We start from the raw sequence: 24581 nt of genomic DNA, 5'->3' as shown, positions 1-24581 counted from the left end.
GAAAAGTGCTTTTAAACATTTTTTTAGTTCATTATGAATTATTTCCCAATACAGTGGTGCCCCGCAAGACGAATGCCTCGCAAGACGGAAAACTCGCTAGACGAAAGAGTTTTCCGTTTTGGAGGTGCTTCGCAAAACGAATCTCCTATGGGCTTGCAAGTTCCTGCGGGTTCCCCCCCCCCTTTTCTAAGCTGCTAAGCCGCTTATCAGCTGATCCGATAAACTGATAAGCCGCTAAAAGCCGCTAATAGCACTAATCCTCTAATCCGTCAATGGGCTTGCTTCGCAAGACAAAAAAAAAAACGCTAGACGAAGAGAATCACAGAACGGATTCTTTTCGTCTTGCGAGGCACCACTGTACTCTTTTTACAAGTCCACCATACATGACAGAAAGTATCCTCAGTCTCATTACATCTCCAACACTCACCTGATTCAGTCTTATACATCTTATATATATTCTTTGGGTGCCAGGTGAAGAGCTTTTCATTTTTCCAGGGATTTTTCTTTTTCTTTAACGTTGTAAATTGTATTGCTCACTACCCAGAGAATGTTAAGGTACTGTCGTTTTTGGACTACAACTCCCATCATTCCTAAGCTAGCAAGGCCAGCGGGGTCAAGGATGATGGGAATTGTAGTTGGGGAAAACCAGCTGGAGACCCAAATTTGGGAAACACAGCTCTAAGGGCACAAGGATAGGAAGGAGTTCTGTGGGTCTGAAAAGCATTTCTTCGCACAGTGTGGAGTTAATTATGAGTTGTGGGGGTGGCCATTAGGGCTTGTTGTTGTTTAGTCGTTTAGTCGTGTCCGACTCTTCGTGACCCCATGGACCAGAGCACGCCAGGCACTCCTGTCTTCCACTGCCTCCCGCAGTTTGGTCAGACTCATGTTTGTAGCTTTGAAGACACTATCCAACCATCTCGTCCTCTGTCGTCCCCTTCTCCTTGTGCCCTCCATCTTTCCCAACATCAGGGTCTTTTCCAGGGCTTAGGGCTTAGACAGCCTTAAAAAGAGGGTGAGGCACGTACATGGAGGGTAAGTACCTATGGCTACTAGTCAATGTGGTTTCATGCCAACCTCAGGCATCATGACTCCAAATACTCATTGATGGAGAACAGCAACATTTCTTGTTTGCGGGCTTCCCGCAGGCATCAGACTAGCCGTTGTGGGAATGGGATGATGGGCTTGGCAGGCCTCTGGCCTGATCCAGAAGCGATTTGCACCTAGCCTTATAAGTACAGTCCCCAAGCCCTCTTTTACACTCACAGTATAATTGGTGTGATGGTCAGGAACTTGCGGGAAGCGGTGAACTGCACCCCGTAATCCATCTGCTCCCAGTGAGTCAGCAGCCGGGCTTTGCCCTGGTCAGGCGTCTCGAAAGGCGTTCCTTTCACAGTGTGTAAGAAAATGTACATGCTCTGTAAGAAAACACAAACACACACGTGTGTTTTTAAGGGCTACATGGCGGTGGGGAATAATATTCCGTCCCTATTCTGAGCTACTTCGCTCATCTCTTCCTCTCTCTTGTTTCGGGTGCCGATTTAACCGGTTGAAAAGGCAGCAACGTCCTTGCGAAAGATGTGCTGTGTTGAAGGAAAGGTTCCTGCACAGCCAATGAATAACCACTTTTCAATGAGAAGCAAGGGTAGCCTAGCAGGAAAGAGGGCAAACGTGCAGATACAGTGCTAATTTAGGATAATTATTATTTTACTACAAACCCTCGATCTAAGGTGCTTGGCTGAAGTCCACTAGAAGCAGTGCTGCAAAGAGGACTATTGACCGACCTTTAAAAACGTGGCAGAGGAAAGAAGCTGCAGTATTTGGAGCCTTAAAATGCTTCGGCTAACCTGATCCAAGGAAGAAAGGAGAAAAAAGCAGGAGGAAGCATTGAGCAGTGAACTAGCATGGAACACGTCATTTATACATTTGTGCTGCAGGGGGAGCTGTTGCCACTTCTGCTGCCTACAAAGCAGTGCTAAAAAATTCAGATGCTGTAATGCACATAAAAATATAACTGGGGCCTCAAGAGGCAGCCCCCTCCCTGCTCTTTTTTGGAGGCAAAGTGTCACATACATAATTTTTCAAAGGGCCGGCGCTCTACGCAAGACAGATTTCCTACACAGATCTACTTCTAAGTCACGAATTGTGCCACACCGGTTATTGGCGTCTGCGTGGCCAGTGGTACCCAGGGCAGAGAGAGGGTGCCAATTCAGATTTCACACCGCACCCACAAAATGCCTTGAGCCAGCCCTGTGTGCAAATTCCTAATCTGTCCTAGGTTATTGCAGCGGCCAGCGGCAACTGAGACGCACATGTGCTTGTCACAGGTGTGTAGGAGGTAGCTTGCCATTTGTAATACACAAAGGGGAGCTGCTCCTGGACCGGGAGAGCCTGGCCACAGTAATTCATGCACTGGTTGCTTCAAGGTTAGATTACTGCAATCCCACCAGTCATGGATCGTGGCCTGCCAGGGGTTTGGCAACTCCACCCCACTTGCGCCAGATGTGGTTGCGCCAACAACAAAAGAATGCCATTTCTTCACACGGAGCATAGGTGGACTACAGAACTCACTCCCACATGTTGTAGTGGTGAACACCAACTCGCATGGGTTTAAAAGAGGATTACACAAAGGCCATCAGCAGCTACTACGTTCTACCGCCAATGTCAGAAGTGGCCTGCCTCTGCAGACCACCCGCGGGGGGACTCACGAATGGGCAGAGGGCTCATGCCTTGCTTGTGGGCTGCCCATAGACATCTGGTTGGCCACCATGAGAACAGGATGGTGGACTAGGTGGGCCTTTGGCCTGACCCAGCGGGGCTCTTGCGCTTGTAAGCTAGACAACCCTACCTTCATTGCATGCTATGGAAAAATGCACAAGGGTGCATCGTTATTCAGTGTGCCTCCATTACCCTGAACACCTTTGCAAACGTTTCCAAGCACCATTCAAAGTGTTGGCACTGACCTTTAAAGCCCTAAACGGCCTCGGTCCAGTATACCTGAAGGAGCGTCTCCACCCCCATCGTTCTGCCCGGACACTGAGGTCCAGCGCCGAGGGCCTTCTGGCGGTTCCCTCACTGCAAGAAGTAAAGTTACAGGGAACCAGGTAGATGGCCTTCTCGGAAGTGGCGCCCTGTGGAACGCCCTCCCACCAGATGTCAAAGAAATAAACAACTATCTGATGTTTAGAAGACATCTGATGTTTAGAAGACATCTTCCCTGTTCAGGGAAGTTTTTAATGACTGAGGTTTTAATGTATTTTTAAATGGGTGGGGTATAAATAATAAATTATTATTATTATTATCCGCCCTGCACAAAAAGTGTGGCTCGCCCCACATTTCCAATTAATGCAGTAGGTGCTGGGAAGCTTTTGTTAAAGTGGTATTAAGCAAATTAGGGGTGGCTGTAGCTTTTTGCAATTAAGTTGGATGGAGTAAATGGATGTGATAATAAGCACTGGGTGTGAGAAATCCATATGTCCGTATTAAACAATAGGAGGATGAACTGCCCAAATAACAATCCTTTAGCTGTAGACACCCCAATTTCACCAGGCTTCGAGTTTCACGGAACAGGATACAGAAGCACTCTAGAAACCCTTGCACTTTGGAATTTTAATCTGGCGGCCGTCCAGTGTTCGCTTCCTACATAGCGGGGGTGGGGAAGCCTTGAAAGAGAACAAAAGCACCAGATAAAATCTGTGAGCGGGCGATTCCCAGTTGCAAATCATCTTAGGCTCATCCTATCATGAAGCAATGATAACAAAGCATGGCGATAACCGGTGCCAGGGTGCCCGGACTCCTTTGTGTTAATTCTTTCCAGCTCTTATCCTCTGATTTCAGTTCTTCCCACACGAAATCGTTGGGTGGATCCAAATTATAAGGTGGTGGCACTTAAGTCCCATTGAAACCAATGGGTGACTTGAGTCACAACGAAGTTGCTCAATTGATGTCAGTGGGTACTGAGGTCAATTCACTCATTCTGGGGTCCGGCTGAATGTCAGCTAGGGTCTCTCTCGCTGTTCCACAGTAGGTGGCCGGGAGAGAAAGAGAGACCCCGTGTGTGTGTGCATCAGCCTACAAATCCAGTCAAGATTATCCTGTCTTGTTGCCTCCTCCAACACTATCGCATCTTTCTCTCTCTTTTTGCCACATTTTTTCTTAGATGCCCCTTACATCAGGGGCAATGAAGGGCCGCATTCTGTCATGGGCCACATACTGAAGGGCCACATACCGGGGGGGGGGGGGGTTTGAGGCCAAACTCTTGCCTACATTCAGGCATGCAAGCAGACATATTTCGGTCCAGTAAAGACCACGAGACAAGGGCGCAGAGTCAGCCGAGTGAGGGGTGTGGCCTGGGAAGGGGGTGTGACGTGAGGGCCAGGCAGAGATGTCTTGAGGGCCAAATCCAGCCCCCCCCCCCGGCCTGAGTTTCCTCACTCCCTGGATTTAGATGAATGCATATGCTTTGGAATACAACCACTGTGTGGAAACCAAACACAGCAAGCGCATCTCTCTACGCTGGCGCCGTTATAAAAAACCCTCCTAACAATCCTGAGCTAGACACCCTACAGGGCCAGCGACACATTAAATATATCAGAGGGGAAGGAAGCCAAACAGCACATAGCTGTCACTCTCAGTTGTTTTTACTGCTAAAGTGAAGAAATAATTGCATGCGGAGCAGATGGGGTAAGCCGCCGGGAGAGCTGCTCCCCACCCCCACCGCCCCTGGCTAGATGCAAAATGATGCACCACTCTGAGCACAGGGCATAAGCCAGCAGGCTGCCATGTCTGCGCTGAGATAGCGCCTGGATATTAGGCTAAGCAGATTAAGGTTAACTGAGGGTTTGGGGTGGGGGAGGAGATGCCCAGAAATATGGACCAATGTTAAGGACGAGGGAGAATGAGCCCCTGCTAAGGCACACCATAGTCATCATCCTTAAAATTATATTATGATTATTTCAAATTGTAGTTTCACACCTGCTCCTTGTGCAGCCTGTTCTGTGAGCTTTAGTTCCCCATCTACAGTATACAGTGGTACCTCAGGTTAAGAACTTAATTCGTTCTGCAGGTCCGTTCTTAACTTGAAACTGTTCTTAACCGGAGGTACCACTTTAGCTAATGGGGCCTCCTGCTGCCACCATGCCGCTGCCATGCATTTTCTGTTCTCATCCTGAAGCAAAGTTCTTAACCGGAGGTACTATTCCTGGGTTAGCGGAGTCTGTAACCTGAAGTGTCTGTAACCCAAGGTACCACTGTACCTTTAAAACTGTACTATAGCACTGCAGTTTGTTTTCAGGTTGCTGAAACCCCCTATGATCAATCCCTCTTTCCCAGGGAACTCTGGAAAGCCTAGCTCTGTTGAGGGTCTCCTGTTAACTATCAGCATCCTTAACAAACTACACTTCCAAGAATTCCTTAGGGGGAAGCCATGACCTTTCAAACTGGTGTGATATTCAAACTGGGATGTTCTTTTTGTTTTCTGAATGGGTTTAGGGAGGATTTTCTCCCCTTAACAGTCTCAGTTTTGCACAAAACAAAAGCAGGAGGTGGGGTAGAAGCATGTATGAGGTTTCTCAGACGGCTTACTAATCCTTAATAAACCCTGTGCTCCACCCTCCACTCCCTTCCTGCAGCAAGCTTTAGTGGTCCAGAGTTAATTTAAACCATAGTTTCCCATTACACCTGAACTGGGAAACTGTGGTATAACCACACTCAGTGAGTGAACCAAGATTAATCCATGGTTTCCCAGATCAGGCATTGAAGTGGTTTAAAGTAATTGTGATAGAAATGCTAAAAGCCGGTGCATGGGGGTGGCCCAGGGAGCATGCAAGCGCCACACTGGCTCTTGGCATAATACATCACATAGTTTCCTATGCTGAGGTTGTCAAATCTGAGCCAGCTGTGTGCCTGTATATATGTGTGTGTGTGGGCACATTTGCAGTACTGTATCTTTAAGATATTGTAAAATGGACACTGACTGCAAGAACAAGATAAATGAAGTTGGAAAAGAGGTCTCTGTTATTAAAAACCAGCACCACCACCACCAAGATCCTAATAAAAAATGTCTGTTATACCTGGCAGGTAGGCACAACAATGCTTAGGATGAATCCACAAACACATTTTAAAAATAGTGGCTCTCTGCTCAGCTTGCATGCTCATAGCAACAATCCTATCCTTGGCACTGACAACTTGATGGATCTCTCTGGACAATCCAGCTGATAGCGTCAGACTTGCATCTAGATGGATACTTGCCGGCTGCCTGGTCTAGACACCAGACATTCATATAGCCTAGGTGGCCATTTCTTGGAGGGCTGAAGAAAAGGGCCAGTTAGGGAGCTCTGGAGGGCTGTACTTGGCCCTGGGCCTAAGATTCCCCACCCCTGTGTTCTAGGGAGTACAGGGGGTGGGAATTGTGTTGGCTTCCCCCTCCCTGCGCTGCCTGCAGAAGCAGCCTCTGCCTACAATGCCCAATGCCGGAACTCAAAGCTGCTCCCAAAGGGGCTCCCCGTACCATGTTGTGGATGATGTTGGTCAGAGTCCAAACCACAGAGACGCTGAAGAAGGGGATGCTGAGGAGGATCACGTGCAGAAGGCCGATGCCCAAGACGTACGAGAGCCAGATGCCCCGGCTGTTCATGACCCGGGTGTTTGGGTTCACTTCACTGTGAGCTGTGCCCACGTTCATCTCTCCAGCTCAGCGGCCCTGCAAGAGAACACAGAGGGACACAGATGGGTTAGCAGGATGAGGGAACGCTCCCAAATAGGAAAAAAAGAGACCAGGGCTGCGGGAATCTGCGGCCGTTTGGAACGTTGCTGGACTACAGTTCCCATCATCCATGCCACAGCTAGGGCAGATGGGGGCTGTAGTCCAACAAGGTCCGGAGAGTTGTGGGTTCTCCAACCCTGGAACAGGTGGCTCCATCTGTTTTTGGCCTGGGTCAGTTTTTGTATTTTTCCATAAACCAACCCTGATATTGTTAAGCCTAATTATCCCACCAAGGGGCAAGGCTGATTCAGAATGCGGCTAGGTGACGGCCCTTATAGATGCTCAGTAGCAGATGTGCCAGATGTTGCTGGACTTCAGCCACCCAAGAAGTCCAGCCAGCAGGGTGAATGATCAGGGGAGACGGGAGTTGCAGACCAAGATCATCTGGGCAGCCACATCCCTGCTCAATTGGCTTCCTGTAGACCTGGGAGGCCATCTTGTAATTCCCTTCCTATGGATACTATTGAGTTGTGACTTTAATACGTAACAGATACCACCGCAGGGACGGTGCAGAGGGTCCTATCATTAACAGAGCTCGGATTAGAACTCTCCAGCCGATCAAAAACACATCAAGGCATCCTTAAATACACGCAACAGCCACAACCCTCACACCGACGGTCACCACAATCACATAAGCACACTGCCATTACGTATTGATTTTATCTGCGGCACACGGCGTGTCTTTACCTTGGAACGGCATGCCCTGCCGTGCTCTGGCTTACGAAGTTGTGCCAGATTCCCTCTCCCACGACAAATAGCCAAGGGGGGGGGGCTGGAGCAATACCTTGGCATGGGGAAGATCATCTCCAACCCTGTGTGCACCCCACTGTGGTTATGCTCCAAATCAAGAGGGTGCCCATCCCTGTTGCTTGCACCACGTGAAACCTCCCTCCTGCTGCAAAGAGAAGGAACGAGTGCATGCACACACTCAGCCCAATTCAAATTTTGACTGTAGCAAAGTGCAAAGGGTTTAAAGCACCACAGCTGCAATCCGGTTCAACCCCTGCAGGAGCTGCTTATTTTTAGGTGGGATGGGGTGAAGAATCAGCCGCACGAGGGCTGGATAGCCCCATCCAGTTTGGGCCCTAGCCACAACTTGCCAGCGCAAGGCAGAACCTCCGATTGCAGAGTAAATGAATACATGCATATAGCAGATGGAGCAATGTTTGCTCTCACAGTGAATCCACTTGTCCTGACGACAGAACAGCTGCAACTCAAAGGCAGAACAACACACACATTAGGCAACGTTTCCTATTTAGATAAGAGGGCTGGCGAAAGGGATGGCAAGGAAGGGATGGTGCTCTGGCAACCGGCACTTACATGTTCTATGCGCTAAGGTCAAGGCACATCCATCTCCCGCTCAATATTTAACTTTGGGGGGTGGGTGGGCGAGGACCAGCGCACAGACTCCGCTGCCACACACACACACAAAGCATCATAATATTTTTAAAAAGACATCTCCACCGCCTCTCCAATGAGCATGACTAGGGGCACAGTTATACAGGAAATAGGGACCAGCCACAGGTTTGAGAAGGTGTAAGAAGTTTGAAAACTGCCTTGGTTCCTGCCTCTTCTTTAGTAATGCCATTCAGCATCCATGCAACACTTTTGAATGGGCATGGGATGCTGGCTTACTCCAGAGTTACACCACTGCCCCTCCTAGCTCAGTAGAGTCTACATTAGCCTTCACAAACCTGGCACCCTCCAGATGTGCTGCCTGGGGCCAAAGAGTTATAGTCTCAAACACTCGGAAGACACCAGGTTAGCAAAGGCTAGCAATGGCTCTCCTGGATTTCCTACAGAGGTCTTCCCCATCCCTACCTGGAAATGCTGAGGATTCAATCTGGGACCTTCCGTTTGCAAAGCAGGTATTCCTACAATGAGCTACATACAGCCACTCTCCGCTTTGCTTAATTTCTTCTCAGCAATCCTTACAAAACAGTCCCATAAATGAGCATCCAATTTGCATGCAATGCAATCGCAGCTGTCAGAATATGTACATTGCACTTAACTTCCTCCTACTCTATCCTAGGAGTTTCCCATGGCACCCATTTCCAAAATGTCTTAATTATCTGTTCTCTACAGCGAATGTGCCCTAATTATCAAGGCAGCTGCAGTCCGGCCTCTTGCATCATTAGGCAGCGTGGACACCAGATGTTCACAAATGCATCTAGACTTGGGCCTGAGCTGTTTTAGAGTCTTTAGTTCTGCCTTCTGCATTGTCCTGGCCACTTTAATTTTTTTTTTTTTTTGTGGTGGGAGGGAGAGGGAGAGAGCGAGAGCACTTGCTTCTGTAGCTGTTCTGTCCTTCAAGCTTCATGTAATCTCAGTCAGATCCCAAACATCTGGCCTGTCTGTGGGCTGCTATCTACGCAGCTGGGATGTAAGTCAGACACATTTTCTGTAGCTATTTATAGAACCTCCCATTCTAGGCTGAATTTACCCAACAAGGTCCTTCACCTGCACATCAGCCTGCTTGACAGTAGGACACAACCCACTCACCCATTTTTAAGCACAGAGCATTTTTTCTAGTGGTGTTATCCAGACACCAAAATATTGTTTTTTAAAAAGAATAATCTTGGACTGACACCGTTCTCTGCTTCTAACATACATATTCATACGTTCCACTTTTCTGGCTGGTGTCTTGGGTTTTCCCCATTCTTATACAGTGGTACCTCAGGTTCAGTACTTAATTTGTTCCGGAGGTCCGTTCTTAACCTGAAACTGTTCTTAACCTGAAGCACCACTTTAGCTAATGGGGCCTCCTTCTGCTGCCGTAGCATGATTTCTGTTCTCATCCTGAAGCAAAGTTCTTAACCTGAGGTACTATTTCTGGGTTAGCAGAGTCTGTAACCTGAAGCGTATGTAACCTGAAGGGTATGTAACCCGAGGTGCCACTGTACACCTGAAAAATCAATAGCTGGACAGCATTTCCATGGATTTTGTTCACTGCAGTGTGGATTCCCCATTGATCTAGTAATTTGTACACGGAGGGAGGACCACAGCTCAGTGGAAGAGCACCTGCTTTGTGTATGAAATGTCGTGTCTTCAATTCCCGGCATTTCCAGGTAGGACTGGGAATTTCCCTGTCCGAAACCTTGGAGGAGCAGCTAGCGGTCAGTGCAGACAATACTGAGATAGTTGGACCAATTGCCTGACTCAGTCTGCTGCCTGTATTACTTGCTGTTCACATTCTTGTACAAGTAAGAACATGATACCTGGTGCATAAGTTTTCCTTCCCAAAGGGAGTTCTACAGGTATGTGACCAGCAACAACATTTCTTTATGGACCCTTCTGATCCGAGTTTGGCACATGAAGCAGGCCAATAAAAGGAATTATCAGACACTACTTCTGTCCAAGAGCTTCTCTCTCTTTCTCTACACACACACACACACACACACACACACACACACAACCATCGCCCCTCTCTATTCATGAACATTTGCCTTGCAGAGGCTCCAGCTATTATCCCGGAACTCTGGCAGCAATTGGGCGTTAGTTTAAAAGACCAATTAAAAAAGAGAGAGAAAATACCGAGCTATAAAAATTAACAACCTGTTTCGGCAAAGCATTTTATGAGGCTTTTTAAAAATTTGCAAGTGGAGTTTTGTTTTACTGATGACTACAGCACGGCGCAAAGTTGTGTCCCCAAGCAGGCAAATGTGTGTTAGAAGAGGTAAGGGCCTGACAGCCCTGAGGCCTAGCCTTTATTAGCTCTGTGGTTATGGTTAGGTGGGGAGGGGGCTTCAATTGTCCACCGAGGCTTCAAAACTGGGATTGCACAGGAAAACATCTCCTTGCATTGGAGAGCAAAGTTCAGATTGCTGAAGCAATTTTTCTTTTTCTTTTTTCTGCTCGTAAAAGACAGACACAACTGAGCGGTTTCCTGACCGAGGTTTCATACCACCGCAGTCAACCAAGGACTTGCGCAAATATGGGAGAGCGTTTGATAAACTGTCAAACTTTAATCCTTGCTTACCTCTCCAGCAGGGCAGAATTGACGTATCAGAGTGGAACTAGAGACAGCTCCCGTTCTGCTTAAATAGAAAGGGGTGTGGGGGGGGGGTGTGGAGGAGAGAGAAAGGGAAATATATTGTTAGAAGCACAACAACAAAAAAAGGAAAAATGGTGTGCAGCACGCAGAACCCCACTCCCCAGTCCCAAATCTCTGGGCTCATCCATTAGTTATGGACTGATTGACAAATGGTGCTTGGGAAGAGGTGCTGTAGGGTGGTAAATTGTAGGTGGGTGGGATTTAGCACCCCTTACCCACGCACCCGTATTGCTGTTAAAATGAGAAGGTCCTCCCCTTTTGCTGTGTTTATTGAACAACTTGTTTCGTTTCTTACATTTCTATTCCGCCTTTCTCTCACGTGAGTCCCAAACGGCTTATATACGATAAGTGATAACATAGCAGAACATCACAACCGCAGCGTAATGGTATAAAATAATTATCGAAATCATCAGCAAAACGATTGCAAACCATCAGTAAAACACAACTGCCTTCTATGAAACACTATTAACAAAGCAATAACAACAACAAAAAGGTGAAACAGCACAAACGCAAGGAAAGTCGTATGATAAAATTCACAAAGCATTACAGTGGTACCTTGGTTCTCAAATTTTATCCGTTCCGGGAGTCCTTTGACTCCCAGAACGGTTCGAAAACCAAGGCGTGGCTTCTGATTGGCTGCAGGAGCTTCCTGCAGCCTGTTGGAAGCGACGCCGGATGTTCGGTTTTCAAAGAACGTTCACAAACCAGAACACTCGCTTCCGGGTTTGCGCCGTTCAGGAGCCGATTTGTTTGACAACTAAGCCATTCGACTACCAAGGTACAGCACTCCTAATCCACAAAACAATATTAGCAATACTAATGAACAACCAAAACTGAAACAAAGGACTGTTGAATTCTCTCTCTTTATTTGAAACACAAAGGAAGCTGCCTTATTCAGAGTTAGACCTCTGGTCCAGCAAGGTCATAGAATCACAGAATTGTCGAGTTGGAAGGGATCCTGAGTGTCATCTAGTCCAGCCCCCTGCAATGCAGGAAACGGTATGGTGTATACAGATCTCCAGGGTTTCAAACATGGATCTCTCACACCCCTACCTGGAAATGCCACAAGTCGAAACAGGCACCTTCTGAGTGCAAAGCAGATGTTCTACCAATGAGCTACAGTCGTTCCGGTTGAGCCACAGCCATTCCCTTAAACCGCCTGTACTGCATCTGCTTTGGTATTTAACCCCACTGGGTTGCATCCAGTGCTAGTTTTCCGCTCAAAACAGGCCCATTGAAGTTAATGGCCACGACTAACCTAGGTCCATTAATTTCAATGGATCTGCTTTGAGTGGGAGTTTCTCTAGTTTGGGCTTGAAGCCCGCTGTTTCTTCCCATCATTCAAAACATGGCAGTCCGGCTTCTTCTGCCAGCAAAGCCACACCTCAAACCCAAACGTGCATGAATTCCCAGTGGGGACCAGCCACACCGTAAGTACCTGCCCCTTGCAAACAATGCAAGTAAACCCTTAAGATGATCACTTGAGATAAGATGGACTCTCTGCTCTGCCCACCAGGAAAAGCAATGCTGCTTTTATTTATGCGGTTGCTTATCCTGGGATGAAGGACAGGCAAGCCAAGAACCTGTGGCCTTGCCAGGGTGGGAAATACTCTTGCCAAGGTTGCCAGGCGACGTTTAGCTTGGCAGGGTCGCGAGTTGTTCAAACGTGCGAGTTGACGCCGCAAACATTGACCATTGCAAATTCCTATGAAGTGAGCGCAGCGATAAATAAGCATAAAATAAATAAATGTAAAGAGTTACATTCCCATCCACCCCAAAATATGCTGCTTAAACAAGCACTGATACCAGAGATCCTTGAAAACTCTTGTGAACCATCAAGTAGCTTTGGTGACAAGAAGCGCTTACTGCCAGCGACAGCTGGTTTAGCAGCTATGGTCCTTCCTCTGCAGAAAAGGGTCTAACTGGACCACTGTACTTGGGGCTGCCCTTGAAGACTGATTGCATTGTATTTTTTAAAAAAATGTATGTAAGCTAAAGGTAAAAGGTAATTGACCCCTGGACGGTTAAGTCCAGTCAAAGGCGACTATGGGGTGGCAGAGCTCATCTCGCTTTCAGGCCGAGGGAGCCGGCGTTTGTCCACAGACAGCTTTCCGGGTCATGCAGCCAGCATGACTAAACCACTTCTGGAGCAATGGAACACCGTGACGGAAGCCAGAGTGCATGGAAATGCCGTTTACCTTCCCGCTGCTGTGGTACCTATTTATCTACTTGCACTGGCGTGCGTTCGAACTGCTAGGTTGGCAGGAGCTGGGACAGAGCAATGGGAGCTCAAACTGTTGTGCGGATTCGAACCACCAACCTTTTGATCAGCAAGCCCAAGAGGCTCAGTGGTTTAGACCACAGCGCCACCTGCGTAACCTGCCTGGGGACCAACTGGTGATGGGTAGACCATAAAAGCTGGCAATAGATAGATAACAATAACAATTTATTATTTATACCCCACCCATCTGGCTGGGTTTCCCCAGCCACTCTGGGGGCTCCCAAGAGAATATTGAAAACACAATAAAATATTAAACATTAAAAACTTCCCTAAACAAGGCTGCCTTCAGATGTCTTCTAAAAGATAGTTGTTTATTTCATTGACATCTGATGGGAGGGCTATAGATAGCTATAACTCCATTAACATTTTGGCAGGGTTGTTGTTCTGGTCCAGCACATCAAAAATAAGACCTAAATAGTACCTTTTCAGATTGAAACAAGTTGATTTATCACAGGCCTCTTTGCATCTGGAGCAAGCCCATTACAAATCAGGATCAGTTGGTTGTGCAAAGTCATTCATGGATCTGCTCATGTCAGTGCAGTTTAAGTAAATGCAACAGCTAGATCCTCTGGGCTGAACTGAGATTTAGGGCACTGAAGTTGCATCCTTAACGCCCAGTACTCCTACTGATGTTGCCTGTTTAGCAAATGAAATGAGCCACAGGAAAAAGCTCAATCTGTACCTGGAGAGCCAGACAGAGCACCTTTTCTGGGAAGCTATATTGGCTTTCTTGTTTTCCTCAAGGATAGGGACCCCTTAGGCCTTTCAGATGCTACTGCGACTTCCGAAACCCACTCCCCACCCCACCCGCAACCACAAGGCCAATGGCCAAGATGGAAATAAATGGCTGCAGCTAACCCGAAGCCTGAAAGTGGTACAAATGGTCATTAAGGATGTTGTTCTAGTTAACAGAAACATGGAAGATGGGAAATGGAATCCAGGAACATCTGAAAAGCCATAGATAGTCCTCCATCCCTCTTCTAGGACTGCCACAGCCATCAAGAAGACATTCAGAGATGGCAAGTAGTAGCTGGCTCTAAGGGCCCTTTATTTTTGCGGAGGCATACATGGTTTGTTCCACTCACGTGGAACCATATTTGGGATCCAAAAGGGAACTCTCCCATATCGGCTGAAGACACTGAAGCTTATAGTTTTGTTTGTTTCCGCGGGGTGTAGTGCACAGCTGTCAACTTTTCCCCCTTTTCAAGGGAAATTCCCTTATTCCGAATAGGATTCCTCACAAGAAAAGGGAAAAGTTGACAGCTATGGTCTAGTGGGGTCTTTTCTGGTAGTACCCAGCTCAACTCGCAAGCATTCACAGTGTGCGGTTTGAAAGCAAGCTAAAATGTGGTGTGATGGAGGTTTTGTTGACAGTGGGGTACTCATCCTGCTATCATTGTGTTTTGGGGCAGGGTGGGGAGAAAGAACGCTTCAAAACTTGGTCCAACCAGAGATGACAGCATGGGAAAGCAATGTCTCTATATCACACTAATTTCACTTTTTCTCTCCAAAAGACCTGCTCTTCACTTTTAAAATGCCCCTCCCACCATTCTAAACCAGCTCCATTTCAGAATACGTTTTTGGAGAGGGGTTGGGAGAAGCAGGTTCTTTGATAAGATTTTAACAGCCCACTTTTGTTCATGTTCAGATTCGGACTGCAAACAAAAACAAAACAAAACCCCGGCCTATTTTGACAGCGTTTGTTGTGGTTAGTTTTTAAAGCCTCTGATTGCAAAGGATAAATAAGTGATCATGCTAAAAGCTTTCAACGGCAACAAGGCTACATATGAAGTGAACTCTGTTTAAGGAAGAGTGTTCATTAAAAGTCTTAGGAACCATCAGAATGGTAAATCTGGCTGCATATAGGGTGAGCACAAGTGGTGCTGGTGGGTAGGAAAGAAACAGCTGGAAACAGCTGGCACCAGAGCAAGCATGCCTGATGAATGCGCTCCTGTCTTAAGTTACATTAACCAGAGAACTACAAGGACAGATGAGACACTGAATTTATTAACTTTGCGTTGAAGCATGAAATGAGGACAGGAGACCCTGGATCCAAGCAATATCTCAGTAGATACACATTTATACTTATTCATCATGTGTTGCGTATTTGGGGACGGGGGGAGGGGAGAAGTGAGTGAGAGACAGAGAGATCATTTTGCGTGAAACTCTAAAATAGCAAAGGTGTGGTGTTTTTTTAAGTGCCTATTTTTTAATGCCTCGTAATAACAATGTTCGCGATGAGTCCCTTCTTTTAAAGGAGCACCAACAGGACTTGTTCCTTTGGCATGCAAAACTAGCACAGATGGCGTTTGCAGTGCCATCCTAAGCATGCGTACACACAGACGTTAGACGGGCCCATCATAACCAAATGCCATGGAATATTGAGAGGTCAGGGGTGTGGCAGTCAGTGGTGGGGAGATAGAATGAATGGGCTGGAAGATGACTGCAGGGACAGATAAAGGAAAGATGGGGAACTTCAGGCCCACAGAGCAATCTCAAAACTCGCAGGCATATTCTCAAAATTCTCACTCATATAGTTTGCCCACCTGTCAAATTTGGCCTGCGAGGACGCTCTTGATAACACTATGGTCTGTGGAGCCAAAAACGTTCCACACCCCTGATATAAAGGGCAGAAGGAACAAGTCTAGCTAGGTCACTTCCTGGTTTACGCTGAGCAGCTATTTTCGAATGTCCCCAGAGACAGAACTGAGAACTGCCCATAGTAGAGAAATCCAAGGTTGTAACTCAGCTAGGGCTAGGCATCAGTGTGTCTGTCCACTTTCCTCACACACCAAATAAAAGGCAGCAATGAATGGAATAGTTTCCTACACCGCTAATGCAAATTTCAGAGCAAATGCCAGACTACTGTCCTTATACTTCCAGGCAGAAATTGGCTGCATCTGAGAGAGAGTGACTATGGACAGTCCTATGGACAGTCACATCAAATACTGCAGGCCCGGCGCTTGATTGGTTTCCAACAAATCTGCATTGCTGTCTGCTACTTTAATCCCCACATTGCAAGTTGGGCAACAAAAACCCTGAGGTGTAGTTCACTGCTACATTCCTATTGCAGCTTGGAGGGCTGTGCTGGAGAAGAACAGCTTTCGGCAGCCCTGTAAAGTAGACCCATTGCTGTATTTCAGGCCACAGATGGGACTATTTGACCTCCAACAGCAGGCCAAGCACCCAGCTGCCTGCAGAAACCTCATGTTCTATTAACTTGCAAGCAAACTGGTTCCATTTTTAAATGTAAAAACACCCACATTTTTCTCCATTGCACGTGAAGTAAAAGACCAAATTAGAACAGGAACTCGCATATGTATTTGATGGTAACTTTTATTTTTCAACCCCCTCAGCTGCAGGTTCAGGTTACCAGGGATAACCTGTAACATTTTGTTGCAAGGCTTTGATTGTTTCCCTCAACAGTGGTACCTCAGGTTACAGACACTTCAAGGTAACAGACTCCGCTAACCCAGAAATAGTACCTCGGGTTAAGAACTTTACCTCAGGATGAGAACAGAAATCACACGGTGGCAGGAGTGGGAGGCCCCATTAGCTAAAGTGGTACCTCAGGTTAAGAACAGTTTCAGGTTAAGAACAGACCTCCAGAACGAATTAAGTTCTTAACCCGAGGTACCACTGTATTTCCAACATTTCAGACGTGAGTGTTGTTGCTCTGAAGCTAACAGGAAGAAAGTATTAGCAGGCTTGGGAGAACTCCAAAATTTGCAGAACTTTAAAAACCCCAAAACCTTTTATGATACAAACTTCAGGAAAGGAAAGCCTGGGGTGGTGGGAACCCCAGAAACAGCTCCAATAAGAACTAGGAATGCTTAGTGAGCGTGGAATACCAACAATTTGGGGAATGAGGGGGAATAGAATGGCTGGAATTCTCAACAGGGAACACTCCGCACTGCAACATTTTGTTGTAGTTTCCAGAGTGGCGTTGGAAAGAGACATGTATGCCCCAGGCTCCCTAAACAGCACCATGGATCACAAATCTGTTTTAAGTGGTCTTTGTATATACTCCTATTGAAGGTATTTTGGTTTTGCTCAGCCTCTGCGCCCACCGAGCTAAACTTGTGCAACTTGTGTTTCGGCCAACCAGAACAAAATACAAGAGTATCGAGACTAGACTATATTGGGCAGCTTACTTCAGCCAGAAACTGAAACCTCCAGATCTAACATTTCGATGTCTTTATTTGCTAAGCTGTTTGTTTAAGCAACTGCCTTTGATTTCTTAAGTCCTGGTTTTTATTTGAGGGAGTTTAATTCAACAGTCTCAGTTGAGGATCGTTTTGTATTGACATAATGTAACTGTTCTATGCAAATTTAACTAGGCTTGAGCAAGCTAATCTGAGCAAGGATGCCAATTTAATCAAACAACATGGGTTGTGTAACTTTTTAAAGGTGGTTTCTTTTTTAAGGAAATAAACATCTGACCATATTATTGCAACAATATGATGACATTAAACCATGATTAACCGCAAGTTGTCCCACAGACAATTATTAACCACAGCTCGTTCCTCCAAACATTACTTTGTTTTCATGTCTTTGCAGCTTTGTGAGCATCCAGGGTGGATTGGGGTGGCCTGGCTAAACAAACCATGGGTTAAGGAAGGGTGCCAGGTTTGCACGTAACACCAAACCCTATTTAAAACAAATAAAATGCTTGTAATCGAAACTGTTTGTTATGCACTTGGATTCTGGTTTGTTGGCGGCAAACAAACCACTGTTAAGCTGCTGAGCAGGGTCAAACAAGCTACGAGTTAATAAACCTCAGTTTAATAAACTATGGCCGATCATTGCGATGAACCAGGCCGGTTTCATTCTAAGGGATCAAAAACGAATCTTCCAATGTCAATAATGCCTTATCTTGCACATACCTTGCACAGTTCTGGTGTCGCCTCAAAAAGGATACCGTAGCGCTGGAAAAAGGTGCTGAAAAAGGCAACCAAACCGATCAAAGAGCTGGGTAACACCCCCCCCCCAGAGTTAAATGCAGTTTAAAGCTCTCTTGAACCAGAGTTTGGCTGTGCTGGAGGAGCTTGGACTGAGGATTCTTTAACTTAGCTCGATGGCAGAACGCAGGTTTTTCTTGCAGAGAATGGCATTCTCAACCATCAATTTTAAACCCTTCTGGTGGCAGGGCAGGGCGAGATCCTGCAGTGTCAGACCGCAATGCTGGGTGGACCAATGGTCTGAGTCAATTTGCGGCTGTGTCATGTGTCCCTAGGTCTCCTCCATCCCTTTGTCCTGCCACCGCCTCTGCCCATGGATGGTGCAGTAGTCACATTTATTTGCTCGTCTCATCCTTGCAAAGTGCACCATAGGAGAGGATAATTAAGGACTCTTCCTATTCCGGTGGCTGGTGATTCTTTAATTGCAGCATCACTTGCGCCTCAAGCTGGTGCTCTTTGGACTATTGACTTGGCTCTTTCTAAGTGACCTTTTTGCAGCATGACTCTAGCCATCCCACTCAACTGGAGAGAACCCAAAACATCTGGATAAACAGAATTATGTTGGGTCACACCCAACAGCGTTCTGCTCAAGACTTGTTGAAAATAATGGACCAGCGTTGGCCATGCCCATTTGTTCCAGTAGGTCTACTCTTGCGTGGGACTAAGACTGTATACAACCCACTAAAGCTATACTGTGGGCATGGAGGAAGCGAAGGCAGCACACAGTGCATTCACAGATAGGATTTCTTCCATAAAGGAAGTTAGGATCGTGTTTCAAACTCCAGAAATAGCAGCCTCCTTTTAGCCCATCGTATTCTCAATTTCCAAACCTTTTCCCCCCAAACGGTATGCGATTGTAAATGGATTTCAACAGCTATAAAATAAAAAAACACTATGAAGGTTTATTGGGGGTAAAAGGAATGGCCAAACACTGGGGGTGAAGTGGGACTGGTTTCGGACAAGCAAGTTTATTCTCAATAGGCATTGTCTTTTGCAGTCAATCAAGAGGAATTAGGTTGTTTGAAAGGATCCAAAGCAAACAATAGACACATCATCTACCACATGTTGGATAAAGGTACCCACAAAAAATAAACCAAACCTATCTTTCCCAAGCTTAGTAAATCTCTCCAGTATTACCCTATTCCCACGTCTTAGACCCAAATCTATAACCTGGTCTGCCCAAGCGAAAGAATGAGGCAGAGTAGAATTCCAAGTCAGTATTTGTTTACCAGATATATAAAGTTGCCTTCTAGTACATATTCCTCACAGGCAGTGGCGTAGCGTGGGGGGTGCAGGGGGGGCCGGCCGCACCGGGCGCAACATCTGGGGGTTAGGGTTAGGGGGCGCAAATTACTTGCCTTGCCCCGGGTGCTGACAACCCACGCTACGCCACTGCTCACAGGGCAGTTTGTCTGTCATTACACAGTTATTACAGCAGCCTTTTTCCTTTTGGAGCTGCGAGTGGGCGGGTGGTGCCATTTTTCATAGAGCCGTACCTCCTTGCAAGTAAACAACTACAGTAGTTTCTAGTCCAGCCCAGTCTCCGATGTGCTAATATGCTGTTTGCATGGAAGCCTTTCATTTTTAAGAACCTTATACGAGTCAGACCACCTGTCCAGACTGACTGGCAGCAGCTCTCCAAGGTTTTAGATGTGGGGACATTCCCAGCACTATCTGGAGATACCCAGGGCTTGAACCCGGGGAAAGTCTGCATGCGTAGAGTGACAATAGGCCTTTTGCTTTTTTCCCACTGGGGAGCGATCTGCTTTCCTGAAGTCTGCTATAGTATACCCTCTGCCACCTTATTCCACTGCAAGACTATATCCAAACTAAGTGACAGCTGAAATAACCATCTCTGCTTCCCCCCCCCTTGCTTTTTTTGGATCCAGTCTTTTGTTCAAACCCCCCCTCCACATAAACACAATGGTTTGAAAACGATGTGCAACGTTCCAACTGAGGCAAGATCCAAGGAGAGCTGGGTGAAAGCGATTGTGACTGGTCTCTTGTTGGCGGCACTCCTGCAAATAGTTCCCAAAAATAACATTTCTGCCATATATAGTCAGCATTTGTCCTGCTTCTCTTGGAACTGAGAATATGGATAAGAGGTCAGATTTGTAGGGAGGTTCCACTAATGGTTCCACTTTCTCGATCCTTTCCTGCTCTAGGGCTTTCAGGTAAAGATATTGCATATAAATTGCAGTGTTTGCCTCCAGATTCTCCAACCCATTGCTGGGTTGCAAATGGATTCCAATTTGCTTTGGTTAGCTTCTTTGCAATGCAAATCATCTTAAGGTGCCACAACGCTGGCCTATTAGTTTCTACTGCCCTATATTGCTGGGCACATCTACAACCCTACATATATTGATGTGCCATCAAAGAGTGAAGTCGCCCTTCACACCATGTACTTAAAAGCGCTCCTACGCCACTTCAACAGTCATGGCTTTCCCTAAAGAATCCTGGGAAACTGTAGTGCTGGGAATTGTAGCTCTGTGGTGGGTCTCCCATCTCTGCACTCTCAATAAGCTATAGTTCCCAGAATTCCTCAGTGGAATAAGCTATATTCCCCATAATTCTTCAGGGGAAGCCATGACTGTTCAAGTGACATATGAGCACTTTTAAAGTGTATGGTTTGGACCTCACTCTTTCATGGCACAAACTCAATACGGTCTACACTTGCTCTTGGAGGAACCCAGTAAAAACCACAAAAGATGTTGCACTATGTTCTGCTGCAGAACATATGGGAAAGGGAGGCACATTGAGCAAAGGCAATATTTAATTTTATCCATAGCACCAAGGGGGTTTTGATCACATCAGCATATGAATCTCGGGGTGAAAAGGAGTTCTGCCTTGAGGCAGATGAGCTGATGGAGCTGGCTGCTTCAGCAGACATATTAGAGATGGTGAAAAAGAGGTCAAAGGACAGGGGTGTTGTGCCCAAACCTGCTTCCTGTCCTATATAGAAGCTGGGTGTTCCAAGGAAGTCACACATATGCTCCCCCACCTCCAACAACATTACAGAGAGATGTACACATTTTCTATACAAACTTCCCAAAACTCTAGAATACAACATAGTCATCTAGGTCACATCCATGCCATAAATTAGCAGCCATAGTTTCTCATGAAGAATCCTGGGGGACTGTACTTTGTTAAGGGTGCTGGGAACTGTAGCTCTGTAAGGGGGTCTCCTAGCAACTTTCAGACCCTTTAAAAACTACAATTTCCAGGATTATTTGTGGGGGAGGTGCAACTGTTAAAGCAGTTTGAGAGTGCTTTAAATGTTTGGTCTGGATGTGACCTCAGTGAAACTTGCTCTTGCTTGCTTGTTTTTTGCAGACACTTGGGGAGATTTCCATCCCCCCTCTCCTTCCTGACCTAACCCCTCATGCTTTCCCGACAACCTTCACTCTTCTTGGCTCAAGTCAAACAGGTGCCCACGCTAAAACGCAGCAGCAAAGCTCGGTGCAGGAGTTTTAAACAAGGCCGACACTGGCAATTCCCAGGCTCTGAACTAAATCGTGGGCTCAGATACCCAGAAAGGTGTGTGCATATCTCGAACCCACAACATTCAGCACCCGCTTCTGCTGGGTTAGACTTTTCTACTCACTCTTAAATTAGGCCCAGCATGTCCAAAGGGGGAGAAAAGCATGTCACTCCCAACTTCAGAGACTCTGTAGTTCGTCTCCCCAGGCTACGTTTTAAAAGCAACCCACCAGCTTCTCTGAACGAGAGCAGCGCTCCAAAGCGTTCACAAGTACACCGTCTCCCCTATCAACACCCACAGCAGCTGTTCTTAACTCACACACCGTTTCCCCGAAGCAACTGTGCACAACCCTCTCCCATTTACCATATATTTGCATCCCTTCCTCTCCAAGGTGCTTCCCCCCTCCAGGCCCAGATTTTTAAAAACTTCCTTCGCTTGGCCGCCCACTCCTTCCTCGGCATGTTTACAAGCACCCTCCGCCCCCCAAGCTGTGATTTTGGCTGGAGCAGACGGATCCCTTTCTCTGCCCCACCGCCACCCCACCCCCCCATGCATTTCATTTACCAGCAGGGACGGCTTCCTTCCTTCGTGGCCCCCAGATCTGGGCTGCCTGGAAAGGCAACGGCGGTGGGGGGCGGAGGGGGTTCACGAAGTGGGGGTCTTCCTCTCCCTCGAAAGCCCCGCTCCCCGCAGCTCACACTTCTCTACCCAAGAGCTGACAACACAGCAAGGAGCTCTCGCAAGCACCGCCTCTCCGGACACATCATCACCAGCGGACGGTGGAGCATGCTGGGAAATGTAGTTCTTCAGGGAGCCGCTAGTCCCAAATTTATTCCAATAAACTACGGAGCACGGAGGAGGCTCGCAGGGTTTTCTGGCTGCAATCCTGCGCCGCCTTTCCCTGTTCAACTAACTTCTGGGGATTACTTCTGTGCAGGCGGTGCAATTATTAGATTGCACTGTCTGTGATCCCTGTACAAAATGATGATGATGATATTACCTCCCGTCGATTTTAGGGTTGTATTTTAGTCTTTTACCCCTGGCATGCTGGTTTTTCTTTAACGCACAGCGATTATATTTATTTATTTATTTATTTATTGTAATGTTACAGCCCAACGCGGGCAGGCGCAGCAGGTTTAACATCTCATTGAGAACCAGGCACCTCGCCGTCACCGGCTGATGGAATCGAGCCGCTCAAATTGTTTTTATAAAGAGGTAAGATGCACTGTTTGAATGGAACTACATGCCACGAGGAAAGTGCGGGATTCCCAGCCCCGGTGGCAAGGCGAGGGGCGACAGGATAGGCACTGAGGAGGTGCCTAAAGCTACAATCTCAACTCCACTTGCCTGAAAGTAAGCTCCAATTTAATTTAGTGGAACTTAATTCTGAGTAGAGACGATTGCAGCCTAGGAAATTTGGAGGCTCTGCTGTGCTCTTCCCAGTGCAGACACATCAAGCTGAGTTGCATCCCAACACTTCCAGCACAGATGTCCTTTTTATTGTACATTTCTGATGATTTATTCTCGTGAGGTTATACACATCCGTGATGTGTGGCCGTACACAATCCGATTGTCAATACTATTTCCACTTGCAAAAGTTCCAGGACAGACATAGTGCTTTGTTTCCAATGGGTACATGCCCCATAGCTTCCTGCTGAAATTCTGTAACTTTTTGTACTTGCAGATATTCTGTGGGGCTTTTCCTTCAGCTTTAGTGCAGGAGTCGCCCTCTAGATGGCAATAAGGTGGTACCATTGGGGAATCATTGCAAAGCAACCAATAAAGCAGAATGATTCATGTGGATGGTCCACTATAACAGTGTTTCCCAACCTTTTTTGGGCAAAGGCACACTTGTTTCATGAAAAAAATCTCGAGGCACACCACCATGCCAGATGGGGAAAGGTCACTTTTTACTTATGTAAAAAAAATTAAAAAAATAGTAACAGCATAGAAGGTAATGGTTAGGCTAGCATCCCTCTTCCAAATATGCTAGGTTTTTATTTGCAGGGACTGTTCTACATGGGAAAGCATTCAGCACTGTCATTCTCCCATCTGCCATCTGAATTGGTACTATTCTGGGTCAACTTACTCTGCTGCATGTGTAGATGAAAATGGCACCAAGTGTGGGGGAGGGGGCAGAACAGGTTTCAGATACAGGATATTAAGCATACACGTACTTCAGATTGAACTGGTTGCTTGCTTTGCAAGTTTTCATTTCCCAAATGACTGCCTTGGCAAGCGCAATACCTACCAGGCTCAACGCCGGTCTCACGCTGCGGCTTCCCGCGCTCTCAAGGACCCGGGAGGAGGAAGGCGTGAAGGGAATCCCGAAGGCGCGAAAACCTCGCGCATGCGCAGGCCTTCCGCCTGCGACAGCCCAGTAGGCCGGCCGAAGCGAGCGGCGATGGGATGTGGGAGGGAGCTCGCTCGCCGCCCCGCGTGTGCCTATGTGGGGCACGTTACAGCCCCGTGACGTCAGCGCCACGCAGGCAGCCAGGCAGGCAGACGGCGAGAGCCCCGCGCTGGGCGGCCTCTCCTCGCCGCCGCCGCCCCGCCTCTCGCCGCCCGACTCGCCCGCCTCCCTCCCACGGCACACCAGGCAACATTGCACGGTTGGGAAACATTGCACTATAAATCCACCATGAATGCTCTGTTCTTGCATCAGTGACATGTTTCAGTATATAACCACCAAACCCCCCCACACCAGTCTGGAGTGGCCACAGAGCCTTCTTGGAGTGGCCCCATACATGCAAAACTCCCTCCCAGGGGACATTTGTGTGGCTCCCATCCTTATCAGCCTTCAAACAGGCCTTGAAACCCCTTTAGTTTCACTCTTGCTTTCTATGAAAGGAGATGTGCCAAAAACTATGTTGCTTAAATTGTTGCAGTCTCGGCTTTAAATGGTTTTGAATTGTTTTACTGGACTTGACATGCTGGACTGTAGAGAGAGCTTTAGACTATTGCTTTAGTTTTATCATCTTAATTAATTGATCTTTATCTGTAGTTCATGTTCTAAATTTGTACATAATCTGCCTTGGGAGAAC

General features: G+C 47.0%; 1 protein-coding gene and 1 long non-coding RNA gene across 6 annotated transcripts in view; one reads left to right on the top strand and one right to left on the bottom strand.

The window, feature by feature from the left end:
- Positions 1-22276, bottom strand: part of ORMDL3 (ORMDL sphingolipid biosynthesis regulator 3) — a 30364-nt gene extending 8088 nt beyond the window's left edge. Inside the window, exons 1-4 of one of the 5 annotated variants that reach the window (XM_082197426.1) lie at positions 22102-22276; positions 10740-10797; positions 6506-6697; positions 1264-1415 (exon numbers count right to left, since the gene is read on the bottom strand). In XM_082197426.1, the coding sequence (XP_082053552.1) occupies positions 1264-1415; positions 6506-6679 (326 nt within the window). In that variant the 5' untranslated portion in view covers positions 6680-6697; positions 10740-10797; positions 22102-22276. Of the gene's footprint in view, positions 1-1263; positions 1416-6505; positions 6698-8581; positions 8606-10739; positions 10798-13516; positions 13596-17981; positions 18191-22101 lie in introns of those variants that run through there. The other 4 variants (XM_082197425.1, XM_082197427.1, XM_082197428.1 and 1 more) reach the window with 4 other exon arrangements.
- Positions 1-24581, top strand: part of LOC309517860 — a 64529-nt gene that overhangs the window by 35891 nt on the left and 4057 nt on the right. Inside the window, exon 3 of the long non-coding RNA XR_014213290.1 lies at positions 22649-22752. This is a non-coding gene — a long non-coding RNA (uncharacterized lncRNA). The remainder of the gene's footprint in view (positions 1-22648; positions 22753-24581) is intronic.

This window comes from Podarcis vaucheri, assembly GCF_965113315.1.
Source record: "Podarcis vaucheri genome assembly, chromosome: 13".
Lineage (NCBI taxonomy): Eukaryota > Metazoa > Chordata > Lepidosauria > Squamata > Lacertidae > Podarcis > Podarcis vaucheri.
This window is presented reverse-complemented; position numbering and strand designations above follow the sequence as displayed.